Below are 13,956 nucleotides of genomic sequence, written 5' to 3'. Positions count from 1 at the left end.
CCTTTTTTTTCTACCTGTGCAGCTGAAAAGGGCTCGCAATAATGGCTTTTTCTCCAGGCGTCTGACACAGCTGGGTGCCCGCGACGAATTACGTGCAGGTGGTCACTTACCTTTCGTACGGAAATATTTACGACAGCAGTTTCTGCTACCGTGGTAGTCTCATATAAAAATATTTCACAGGTCAAGAATTAGCATTGCAAATCTGTAGAAAGAAAATCCTATAAATATAAGTGTCCAAATAAAATATTCGTCAGCATTGTGATACAGTCACGAATTTACACACATTTCATAACTCTTAAAGTACGATTCTCGGTTTCCAACATCCATTTTCACAAGTCAGCGTCCCTAACCACTATTCATTACTCCTTACCTTATTTGTCGACACTTCTTCAATATTGCATCATAACAGATAAGTATCATAATCAACTAACTCATATAGCCTCAGCCTATTAATCATAAACATACCTCAGCAGCATAATACACATCGTCGTCGTAAAAATAACATCATAAAACCTCAGTCAAATCTCAAAATCGTCGTAGCTTCCTCCAATAATTAAAAAAATTCTCTGCTCATGTCAAAAGTGTCATCTGCCTCAAACGTACTTTAAAAATCATAATCCCTTTACCAAATACATCATTCAAAGCTCTCATAGTATCACAATGGTTCCAAAAAAATATGAAGAGTTCACACAGTACAGACAAAATACAATTTCGTAAGTGTGAAGTTATCCAACGGTGTAATTACGTAAACATCTGTCACTGATATAGTAAAACTAAATGTTTGTCTCTCTCAGTTAAATGATCAGATAGCTGTGTAATTTGTGTGTTAGAGAAATATGGTACCGATGTGTAAAGTTGTATAAGCAAATACCATATTAGCTAGGGTTCCTTGTGCTTGCCAAACACATGGTACACAAAGTAGGCGTGTACCCCCCTGAGGATTAATGTAATTATACCCTCAGGTGCTACAGATTATTGCAATGGAATGAAATGTATCACGGAAAAACTTTGTATCATTGTGTTTCAAATATCTTTGAAAATAAATGTTTTTAGTACAAAATCGATCACTCAAATACGTGTCCTGTAGCGCTAAACATGCGTCTTGCTGTAAGATAATCTCTGTGGAAGTGTCGTAGTTATCGTCCCCCAAAGCTAAGTTCTGCAGAAGTCAATGTACTGACCTCATGATAAACAAAGTGAAATGCTTTGGGTATAGATATCATACTTATTACGCTTATTGCCGTGATGAAGAAAGTACTGTGCTGTAACGTATTGTTGTGCTACAGAAAAGGCTGTCTCCTTGTAGCTATACCATAAAAGTTACTACTAAAACATGTTTTACTTTCCAGAATAATACAGAAAAACTGTGCAGATATAAAACAGAAACACCGCAAAATCAACATTGTAAATTGTCACTCATTAGTAGCGTCGTGATAACATCGTGTAGCTATCACATAAACTAACCACTGTGTCCTCTGGTATCTCACAGAAAGCACTTTAAATTCAGAATGTATTTTCAAATAAACCAAAATGTTGCATTAAAATCTCATTAGCAGTACCAGATATAATGTTATTTTTCTCGGAGCCAGCCGGCGCACGTGTATGCCTGCGGTGCGAGTCATTGTCTGTCTCTTTGTTGCCGCGCGTCGTTACTGGGATTAGGAGGCCTAACTTCCACAAATTCGCCTTGCCGAGAGGGCCCAGCTCTGTTTAAAGCTCGCCAGTTCTGATGGAATTCAGGTCTGTCGTTTTGTCGGTAGTTTACACAGTTTCTTTCGTGTCGGTCACGTGGTGGAGAATTTCTCCCTGAATCGTAACTGTGCGTCGAACTGTTGCGCCTGAATTTATTCTGCCTCCCTTGATAGTATTTATTTTGGTTCCCGTATTGTCTGTTTATCTTATTGTCTCTGTGATAGTCATTACCACGGAGAGGTGATCTTTCCCTGTAGTTATTACTACTCTGCCAACGGTTGTCATACGGGTGGTGTCTGTTTTGGTCACGATATGTGTTGTGAGAATAGCCTTGTCGTGTCCAGTTATTATTTCTTTCATCGTGGAATTGTGACAGATGTGACCTGTAATTGTTGTGCTCCTGTTTCCGCGTTCCCCGATTGTCAGTGTCAATTTCCAGTTCTTGTAACAGACCCTGAAATGCTTCAATGTCATCTTTGCAACGTCCTGCTAAAATAATATGTCGTAAATGTTCAGGCAATTTGAGTAAGCAAATGCGGATGAGTTCTGAGGGGCTGTATGGGTTTGAAAGATATTGATTCTTATGCAACATGTCTTCAAAATATTTGACAAGACTGGAAAATTCAGATTGTTCAAAGTGTTTCATCATCATGATGCTATGTTTTACACGGTCTTGTGTAGCTTGAGACCAATATGCTGAGAGGAAGGCATGGTAAAACTCTCCTTCACTGTGGCAATCGTGAATTACCGATCGCATTCTTACAGCTGGTTCATTCTCTAAGTAGCCACACATAAATTCTAATCTGTGTTCCAACGACCAGTTGGGAGGAAAACAATGAGAGAATTGATGGAGCCATGCTTGTGGATGAATGTCGTTGCCAGAATTCTTAAATGTTTTGAATTTACGTGTAGTAATGAACAGCTTATAGTCAAAATCATCATGTCGGCGAGTCGCATATCGGTCATTGTTAGGTCGTGTCGGCCGTTCCATCTCAAAATTCGGTGCACATTGCCAATTTCTTTCATAACTTCCGAAATGCCCTGTGTTATTATTTTGCGGCTTTTCCGTATTTCTAAGTCCCTCTTCCCGTGTTGGAGCGCGAGTGTCCTCTGAAATACGTAATTCTTGTATTACCTGTGTCAGCTGATCTTGTACTTCCCGGATTTCTCTTTGGTGTTGCGTATTAATTTGATTCTGATTTTGTTTGAATTTCCTAATTTGTTCATACTCTTCTGTGTCAGTGAAGGCTACAGGTGTTGTGTCATTCAGATCATCATCTACCTTTGTAGATAAGTTAGTGAACTGATCTGAAAGTTCGGCTACTTTCTCCGATAGTGTACTTATTTCTTCAGTGTGTTTTTCTGAACCAAGTTTCAGAGTATCTACTGTGTCCTTTAAGTTTTCCTGAGTTTTTGCAAGTTGCGTAACCGAATCGGTAGATGCAACTGAGTCAAATTTAGCTTGCAAGGTCTCATGATTTTCATGAACAATAGTTTGCAGTTCTTTTATGGCTGCTTCGTGATTCCGTAATGCATTTTCATGCCGCGAAAAAATAGGTTGAAAATGCTCACAAATTTGTGTTTTTACGTCATTACAGACTTTTTGACATTTCGATTCAATGTTATGTAACTCAGTAGTTAAGTCTTCACGTGTTTGTTCAAGAGTTTGTTCCAATGAGTCTAACTTTTTAAGATTTTGTTCCACTGTGTCTAACTTTTTGAGATTTTGTTCCACTGTGTCTAACTTTCGAAGATTTTGTTCCATTGTGTCTAACTTTTGAAGCTTTTGCTGTGTTTGTCCCATTTGCTGTATTAATTGTAATAACAATGCACTGGTGTCTGGAACATGTTCCTCAGTGCTTTTCGGCAGTGAATTTGCACCGGCAACATTCACATTTTGACAAGCAGAAAATGTGTCTTGACTTATTTGAGAAAACGGTGAGGAACCAAAACCTGAATCTACAGTATTTGCGAGATTGTTTCCTGTCATTTCGGATTCCTGAGGCGAGCTGTTGCCGACCGATCGTTCGATAATGCGTCCCTCTTCACAAATTGTTTCACTGTCCACGCCATTGTTTGCCGCCCGCTCCATTTCCCTATGCACAGTTACCAAATTACTACTTTGAATATTAGTTAATTCATTACATGGTGGGGCCAACACACTGCTTTCGTCTTCACTGTCATTTCTCAGTTTACTTTGGAGCCGAGTGTTACGTTTTTCACACGCCATTATTGTCACAATATTTCACACGATAACACAGAAAAACACAATTTGAAGATCAAAAATAAGAGAGCACATTAACATAACACTGAAAATAATATCTAGTTAATTGCAGCTGCGAAATACTTGGTGCAAATCTACACGCATGCCACAACTGTTTTACTGTACAACAATGAAAGGCTACAACTACAAAGGAGATTCTCTCTACAATTACGCGCTAGCAATAAACAAAATCTACACTAATTACACAAACTACAAGAAAAATCAGAAGATTCCAGTGAGGTATCCTCGGCTAAGGGTCGACATATGAAAGGTCCCCTTTGAACAATTTATACAGGACTGTGCTTAAACTGACACACAATATTTTTAGCGCAACGCAATCTGACTATCAAAGATCCCTGCAAAAGAATGGCCCTGACTAACATTAAACTATACCTCTCACAAATCACTTACCTCACAAAAATCTTCGCTGCTCAAGCTACTGCAATACAGCGAGCGCCACTACTGCCAGCTAAATAAAAGATTCAAACTATGGAAGGCACTAACTACTGATAGGGATAGTTAGCAAATGAAAGATATTAATAGAGAACAAACAATGTATTTACCTTAATATCATCACAAGTCATAATATATATATCAGTTCATGACAAATTACAAATCTCCGCCATCTCTCTCCCCACATTCACCACTGCTGGCGGCTCACCTCCAACTGCGCAACGCTACGCGCTGTTCACAGCCAGCTGCCGCTGCCCAACACTACAATGGCGAGTATTACAACAATGCAAAGCAGACACAGACTGCCCACAGCACAGCCAGTGATTTTCATACAGAGGTGGCGTTACCAATGAAAAAACCTAAACAGCCTACTTACAGAATGAGTCCCGTCAAGGATCCATACATGTGGTTCTGAAACATTACTTTTGTTTGTATGTCGGAGATTCCGTGGCGTCGTGCGCGAAACCACACTCGCGGTGACGGCTAGCATCCAAGCCACACTTGGCAACATGCGGCACGCGAGGAAAAATACTCGCCGTTCTGTTCAATAGATTTAATCGGTAACTTTCATTGAGGGGGACGAATTAATTCTCTGCTCTGTTGCACTATCCAATCCCTCTAAGTAATGGTCGCCAATCTCGCTTTGACCTGCGAGACAGGTTTAAGCGTCCCACAACTTCACAGTCAATAATTTAAAAATCATGTAGCACTCCAACTACTACCACAAAAATTCAGAGATCCGACCACTGTGTACACCGTCAACATTTCATACACCGCCTCCAACTTGCTCCTAATCACTCCCGCCGATTTTCTCCACAACAACCAAGTAGGAGCACAGCTCAAAATCGATAGTCAAATAGTAACACAAATCTCATGCGCCACTTTCCACCGAAAGGAATATCATTTATTGGTTTCCATATAAACCTCTACAAGTCCGACTCTTTCACTACAACACCAAATACCCAACTATCTTCTTAGCTCCACAACCTCAGGACTCTGCTTAATGAGAAATTCACCTGCCCTAAAAAGTCAAACTTTGCTCCACATAAAACCGTAAAACCATGAGCATTCGACACCCACGCATGAGAGACGCATTACCAGTCCTCTCAGATTTACGTACTGGAAGAAATACTTCGTGGATCATTAAGTCTCCGAACACAGAAATCAGTACCGCTCTCGAATGAGCACTTCCACTTCAGAGAGTCCGTGACCCCAACACACAGGACGACTATCGATTGACTAAGTGGTTTGGCGAAGTGCAGACCGCTCCACGAAATTATTCAACGCATAGGCCTTTCATCCAATCAGAATCGGAAGCAGTATGTAGACATTTACACTAGCCATTTTCTGTTCTTGGTTACAGCGCTTCTGTAAGGTTCTACCTCATGCAAGGACATAAAGAACTTTTTCTGCAACGGTTGTCGGAAAATAATGGACGTCGTGGGGAATTTACTCGCCCTTAAAATCAATCTACTCGACACAGACCGCCACTCATTTAGGACGATTAAGGAAAGAACCCCTTCATCCTCCTCCCGCCCCCCTTCGGGGCAGCCACAAATTAGCCAAGATAACTACAATAACGAACAGGACAAGTACACATGGGTGGTTAAGAAATGATATGTTACAATGCGAACTACTGTGTGCTGAAAGAAGTTTTACCGTTCTTGTCATACACTGGCAAGCATGCAGCCAGCGTTCTGAAATCACCAAATCAATCCTGTTGTCATATCCAATAACTGCTAACGTCATGATTCCACACTTTGAGATGTGTGGCTCTCAAGAGCGTCTGCGTCCTGTGACCTTCCACAATGTCGTCTATGGATACATTGACATGCATGTGATCGCCACAGACAGAGGTGTGAATCATCGCTGAGCACCACAGAATGCCATTAATATTCCAGTGGACTCTGGCTCCACATCGTGCAAGTTTCTGTTGTCTGTGGAATGGTGTCAGCGACAAACGACGGGTCTCAACCCAGTTTCCAGTAACCTGTTTACAACAGTTCGTGGTTGATCGCTGCCTGTAATCACTGCTGGATTTCAGATGATGCCATACGTCTAATTGAGGGAGGATTCGAATAATCCTACGATCTCCTAGAAGTGTAGTTCTTCTGGAAAGTACGCCCCCACCCATCTCACCACCACTCGGTGTACAGTAACTGCACTACATCCAACAATCAATGAAGTCTGTCAGTGTAACTTTTTCTGCAACGCTTCTCGGAAAATAACGGACGTCGTGGGGAATTTACTCGCCCTTAAAGTCAATCTACTCGACTCCGACCGCCACTCATTTAGGAGGATTATGGAAAAAGCTGCCCATAATCTTGAGGCTGAAAAGAACACCTCCCCTGCCCCCTCCCCCTTCGGCAGCCACAAACTAGCCGAGATGACTACAATAACGAACAGGACAAGCACACAGGGGTGGTTAGGAAACGATATGTTACAATGCGAACTACTGTGTGCTGTAAGAAGGTTTACCGTTCTTATCATACACTGGAAAAGCATTCAGCCAGCGTTCAGAAATCACCAAGTCAATCCTGTTGTCATATACAATAGCTGCTCACGTCAGGATTCCACAGTGCATTATATCCAACAATCTATGTAGTCCGTCAGTGTAATCCTCCCATGTCCCTCGTGCCAGTGATCTTGCCTTTCTCAAAGTACTGAAGATGACGGTAAGCTGTACGTGCAGTTTCTCTGGGCATACTGTGCTGCGATCTCCACTTCAAAATTCCAGTGAAGTTGCGCATACCTAGTAACCACAATGCAGTCACACCTTACATCTGTAGGAATGGCTTTGCTCTGCACAAATAATTTCGCATGTGGATATTTAAATCAACATATTAGATAGGGCTGCAAATACTGAAGTATAAGTTTGGTAGCGTTCAGTCAATGCGTTATTGTAATGCTTTCATTTCCTTCAGTGTAATTCAAATGGTAGCGGAATATTATAGAACCAGTTCACTGTCCAGTTTGGTTATCATTCATTGTACACTTGATGGAGAGTATTCCTGCGGTTTAGAGCCAATAACTTTAGGTAATGAAGTCTGGATGACCCTTTACCCTTATTAGCGAGCCACCAGGACCTCCCAGTGCTCACAGGGTCTGTATCATCAGCCAGGTGGACATGTAGTCCAGTGTCCCAGTTGAAAATTGTCTCCATGCCCTCCACCAGGCAACCCGTATCCTCTGTTTCAGCCTGGAACACAAAAATGGCAGTATTAAGGGCTCGCTCGCGCGTGTGTGTTTTTTGGTTGCATTGTCTTGCTGTGATTCCTGCGTATGACTAGATGTGCAATGCCGTTCCACAAATGTAGTCCCATATAACATAAAACACAAACTCTCCGATGCCGTAGTAGCCCATTGCAGCGGTTATAAAAGGGTACAGATCATTCCAGTTTCCGACAAGTATCGTCGAACAGATGCACATAATTATAAAGGGGCGATCAAAACGTTTCCGTTCGAAGGTCACACTAACTCCTTGCCTTCAAGTCAGTGCTTACATACCCGCATCGGAGTGGCGCTGGGTTCCATATGCGTTGCAGCAACGCTCTCAAACGCCAACGTTTTGACCGCCCCCTGTACTGGGGCGTAACCGTATACTGATGGAAGTACACGATACTAGAAGGAAAAAAGTCTCAGTGAACACGCCTCTAAAACGCACACTTGAACAGCTATGGCACTACTTCATTTTCGATACTGTCAAACAAATCTCTTCTACTTGAAGCTCTCTGCTTTCTATATTTTGAATGGTGTTAGTTTGGACCAAAACAAGAAAAAATGTCCAGTAAACGTGAGTTTGAAAGCGCATACCTTTAGAGCTATGAGCCCTTGTTCAGTAGAAAAATTTGTTTCACAGTAGTACAGATGAAGAAATACCCATAGCAAGGTATGCGTTTCAGAACACATGTTTACTGCGACTTATTTGCTTCTAGTATTCTGTACTTTCAACTGCATGCGCTTACGACATTTATTATGATACACACTGTATATGGCTAGATCACTGACGTCAACCTGTTGTATTCTTACTATACAACACATTTTATGGCCGCATTCTGTGGTCTTTTTAATGAACGAAATTCTCCTTCGCAGAAAACAACAATCATCAACAAACACCAGTCTTGTGGAAGTCAGCTCGGTCTGTGCGTTCATGAGGTCCAGAGGTTAATGCCGCATTCCTCGACTTCGAGAAAGCATTCGATTCAGTTGCTGATTGACGCTAAATGATTATAATAAGTGCTTGCAGGAAATTGGAACTGTTGATTCAGGGCTTTCTGGCCAACAGAAGGCAACCCATCATTCTTAACAATATAGCATGTGAAATTATTTCTGGGAGTTTCTTAAGGGAGTGTTACAGGGCCATTTCTGTTCACTATATATTAATGGCCTGATGGATAACGAAGTAAGTTCAGGAGAATGTTCGCAGAATGCTCTACCGAAAAGCAAGAAGACCTGCAGGGGAGTGACGCCAGTGGCAGGGATATGTAGTTGACTTAAAAAAAAAAAAATACATATTGCGCCTCATAAGTATCTAGCAGTATTGCAACTTTTGACGATAATTTCTATGAAATAGTAACAGCCGCTCTTATTGACCTAAACTGGAAACCCACATAAACCTAGTCACAGGAGATGCTATTCTGAGACTCGTGGGAAGAATCCTAATGATCTGAGATCCATCCATAAAATAATAAGTTTTAAAAGCACTTGGTGGATGTAGTCTACAGTATTGCTCACCAGTCTCAGACACTAGCGAGGTTGTACTGGTAGAGGAGACAGAGATTTCCAAAGAAGGGTGACGCGTTCTGTTAAAAAAGTGATTACAGTTAAGTGTTTGCAGTTAACCAATGTAAATAAAAAACACACAGTACTGTGATTTTATTCCTATTATCTCCTTAAGCTGGCTTCTCCGACCCCAGGTTTCCTATTTCAAATTGTTCAGTGGAGCATCCTCTATGTCCTGTTAAATTTTTGGACGCTCTTACGGAAACACCCTGTAGAGGCTATAGAAACCGTTAATTATGTTCATTGTTGCCAGTGTATTTGTATTTAGTTTAGCAACATCTGCTGCGATTTTTGTTGCCACAACCAAATCTTTTATTACTTTTTTATTTAAAGCCGGTTGTACATAAAATTTTAGCCCCTTACTAAGTAAGCTCGTCATCGTTGAAAACGATATCAGTTTCGTTAACAACCCTGGGGTTTTTAAAATATTTAGGAAACCAACCACAACTGATGTGTTGATACAAAATAAGTCCTGCCATCCTAATAGCCAGAAATTTTCTGCTTTTAGATCTTTGATAGATAGAGCCTTTAGAGTCCCTATGAATGAAGAAGACAGAATGACTGAGCTGAACATCGTAAAACAACTAGCCAGAGCTAACGGATATCACCAAAACGTTGTCAATAAATTAATACGACAGAAACAGCGCGCGAATGCAAGGAGGAATACCGCAAATAATATTACGAGTGTCTCAATACCGTACTTCGGTGATATTTCGCAAAAAGTGGCGAACATTTTCGAATCTTTTAAAGTTGATACCGCTTTTCAGACCAATAATACGCTGCGGTTTAAACTAAGAAATAATTTACAGCAGGAAAGCGATAAATATGAGAGAGCTGGGGTCTATAAAATTCAGTGTAACACGTGCAAGGCGAGCTATGTAGGCCAAACTGGTAGGTCCTTTAAAGTACGTGACAAAGAACATAGCGATGCTTTACGGCTTAATAATTTCGAAAAGTCAGCTGTAGCCACGCATATTTGGGAAACGGGACACCCCATGTTGGGAGTAGATCAGGATCTCGTTATTTTACATAGACAGGACAAAGGCAAAAAGCTGGATCTACTAGAACAGCTGGAAATTATGATACATAGCGTGGATAATCAGAACACACTGAATGAACAGCTAACTGGTGATACAAATAACTTTTTCAAACATTTCACTGGTTTCTTTTAGTAACTACATTTTTAGCAATTGGCAGGATACCATCATTTCATGAGGTCCTTGGAACATGTATACGTTATCTGTTTGTATAGACATCTCTGTCTGTGACTTCCTTGTTTACTTGCGCGTGAGGTCACTCGCGTTTCAGTGTCGCGTTTGGCTACGTGGTGTGTGGTATCAACGAAGACGCACGGGCGGTTTACGACGATAGAGGAGAGAGCCATGTGGTTAGATGTTGAACACCATAGGCGACACCATTTTAGAGTTTTTTATATTTTGACGACTATGTGGAGATGCACCTTGGAAGACACGGCTGCAACAAGGGAAGTAGCCACGATGTTTTAATTTTATTGTGCCTGGTGCATGTTCCATTTTAGCGAGTTTTAACAGGTTCTTTTACTTTTTATTATTCTGATGATGGAAGCTTGACTTCCGAAACTCGTCAATCTTAGTGTTTTACACTATAAACAAGTGGTTGAGCCGATATATTTTTTAACTTTGACAATGACAACCACGACCTCTCATCCAGTATGGATAAAATCAAAACACATGTCACAGTAAAGAGTGCCGAAACAGTCACATCAGTACATGCCAGATAAATACAATACACTGTGCCTCTGTTGTTAAGAAGTACTATACAATATTGCTTCGGACATTTAGGGTGTACATAAAGTCCGGGAACACTTTCAATTATTTATTGCACAAGAACCAAACACTGTACAGATATCGTACGTATGTCATTTTGAAGAGAAACCCTGAAAGTTTTTTTATTTTTTTTCATATATACAACCACAACGTAGTTTGGTAATTTGCCGATAGTCAGCGCTAGTCGCAAACATGGTGAGTTCAGGTGCGGAGCGAGCTTTCTGTGTGTTGGAGTTCGACAAAAACAAGTGTGCTACAGCTGTTCAACGGATGTTTAGAACCAAGTACGGTAAGAAGCCACCGAAAATGAAGGCCATTTACCACTGACACAACAAATTCGTTACGACGGGTTGCTTGTACCCGGCAAAGAGGAGCGGACATTCCAGTGTGATTGAAGTGGATGTGGAGCGCGTACGAGAGACATTCATAAAGAGTCCAGAGAAATCGGTGCGTCGTTGATCCCGTGAACTCTAAATGGCTCCAATGACAGTGTGGAAAGTTCTTCGACAGAAGCTGTCTATAAAACCATTCAAACTGGAGCTAGTGCAGACGACAAAGACAAGCGTTTTGAGTTCTGTTGGCAGTTGCAACAATTGAATGAGGATGGAGATGGCATTGTTGATCGCTTAATTTTTAGCGACGAAGCCACTTTTCACAATGATGGGAAAGTGAAGAGGCACAATTGTCGGATCTGGGGTACAAAGCACCCACACGAATGCACTGAATTTGAGCGTGATTCCCCAAAAGTAAATGTTTTTTGTGCTCTGTCACGCCAAAAACTGTACGGGTCATTCTTCTTCGCCGAGAGCACTGTCACTGGATATTCCTACTTGGACATGTTGCAGCAATGGCTGGTGCCTTAAATGCAATCGGAATCTCCGTTCATCTTTCAGCAGGATGGGGCTCCACCCCATGTTCATCGTGAAGTTCGTGGGTACGTGAACACGGAGTTGCCGCATCGATGGATCGACCGTGCTATAGAACGGGACAGCTGTTTCAAGAAATGCCCTCCCCGATCACCAGATCTCACTCCGTCAGAATTTTTTCCGTGGGGACACATTAAAGATCTGGTGTATGTACCGCCTCTTCCACGTGATGAAGCAGAGCTCAGGGAGAGAATACGGGAAGCGACTGCCACAATTGACGATGGCATGCTGGGATGGGTATTGCAAGAATTCGATTACCATATTGACGTCTGCAGGGTCACTCATAGTTCGCAGATAGAATGTTTGTTAAAAAAAAAAAACACCTTTCAGAATTTTTCTTCTAAATGCAGTATGTATGACATCTGTACAATGTTTAGCTGTTGTGCAATAAATAATTGAAAGTGTTGCCGGACTTAATGTACACCCTGTATAAGCAGGTCCGAAGGACCACTGCATAGAAGTTGTTAATAACACAGGCACTGCAGTATCGTATTTATCCGCCGATACCAGGTAGCGACTTTCAATTAAAATGTTCATCCCCTTTGTGGGAACGAGTCCAGGTTGTCACTCGTGGAAAGACGACGTTGGAAGGTTGTGAGTCGTGCACGAATAGCCAACGTGGTGAGGGAGAACGCTCGCGAAAAGCGGGAAAACAGGTCCGTGTACGCAGCTGCGAATACATTTCATGCACGTACGAAGCTTCGGCCAGCCGGAACACTCGGACTGGTCTCCAGTGGTGGGTGTGAGAGCAGAGCGATGATGCCGACTGTGTGCTCACAGGGCAGCGCGAGCCGCGGCGGGCCGCGCAGACAGCAGCTGCTGGAGGCGCTCGAGGGGGAGTGCCCCTCCGCCGCTCCCGCCACCCCCGCCGCCCGCGCACCCGCCAGCGCCGGCGCCACTGCAGCCTGCGTCCGCGTCGCTCACTCCGCCGCCCTCGCCAACAAGTACGACTTCTCGTTCAACTTCAACGAGCCGGTAAGTACCTCGCCACTTTTTCACAGCTAACAATAAATTAACACTGTAGTGATTACATTTGATAAAACCCAACGTTTAAGTCTAATTAACCCTTTCAGACCCACTGGCTACAATTGTGTGCATTAATTACACAGGTCTGCAAAAAATATTTTTTGAAAGTTTGAAATTTGATAACTGACTTTTCCGTACTTTTCAATGCTGATTTCAAAAATGCAATCCATTTATTTCTATCACGTCAGGTTTTCTCACAAAAAGGGAGTATTTTTGGGTATAATAACAAAATTTAAGCAATTTATCACATTTTTTCCAACGTTATAAAATTTTATTTTATTTATAAATCATGTTCTAAACTACATTTCCATTACTCTTTAAGCTCATAACTCCTTATGATAGCACTTTCGCTTTCTGTCGAAGCTTCTTTTATTGCTTTTCCGGCTGTGGACTCGTTGAGAACCATCCCTTTTTATCATTCAGCAGTAGTCCGCTATCATGTTACCGTTCCATCTTCCTTGATATCTTCTTTCCATTTCTTTGATGTCTTGGTTCAATCTTACGCCCTGGTCTTTACTTACATCACCAAGGTTTGCAGGTAAGTAGTCAAGATGTGAGTGGGGAAAATGAACTTTGATGTTCATGTTACAGCCCAGCTTCTTAAAGTTGTCGAGCATGTCTGCGACGATTGTCTTGCACTTTGGATCTCTTTTGTTTTCTAGGAAACCGGTAAAAACTAATTTAAAAGATGTCCATGCTGCCTTTTCTTTTGTTTCCATCTTGTCCACAAGGTTGGGATCTGTCATTAGTTTTCTAATGTCTTGTCCGACAAAGATTCCTTCCTTTAGCTTTGCCTCGGATAAACCAGGAAACTGTCCACAAAGATATCTGAAACACTCCCCTTCTTTTGGCAATGCCTTAACAAATTGTTTCATCAGCCCCAACTTAATGTGAAATGGTGGAAGTAACAACTTCTTGGGATCCACAAGGCTTTTCCTCTCAATATTTTTAACCCCTACCTGTAAGGTTTTTCTCAAGGGCCAAGCCTTTTTTTATGTAGTGTTGCTTT

General features: G+C 41.8%; 1 protein-coding gene across 1 annotated transcript in view; it reads left to right on the top strand.

Moving 5' to 3' along the window:
- The window catches only part of LOC124556362 (vitellogenin-like), a 331,070-nt gene that overhangs the window by 234,119 nt on the left and 82,995 nt on the right, over positions 1–13,956 (top strand). The window contains exon 17 of the mRNA XM_047130328.1: positions 12,702–12,788. Within this exon, the coding sequence (XP_046986284.1) occupies positions 12,702–12,788 (87 nt within the window). The remainder of the gene's footprint in view (positions 1–12,701; positions 12,789–13,956) is intronic.

The sequence above is a fragment of the Schistocerca americana genome, chromosome X (assembly GCF_021461395.2).
Source record: "Schistocerca americana isolate TAMUIC-IGC-003095 chromosome X, iqSchAmer2.1, whole genome shotgun sequence".
Lineage (NCBI taxonomy): Eukaryota > Metazoa > Arthropoda > Insecta > Orthoptera > Acrididae > Schistocerca > Schistocerca americana.
Note: the sequence above shows the minus strand (reverse complement) of the source record. Positions and strands in the feature narration are given on the sequence as shown.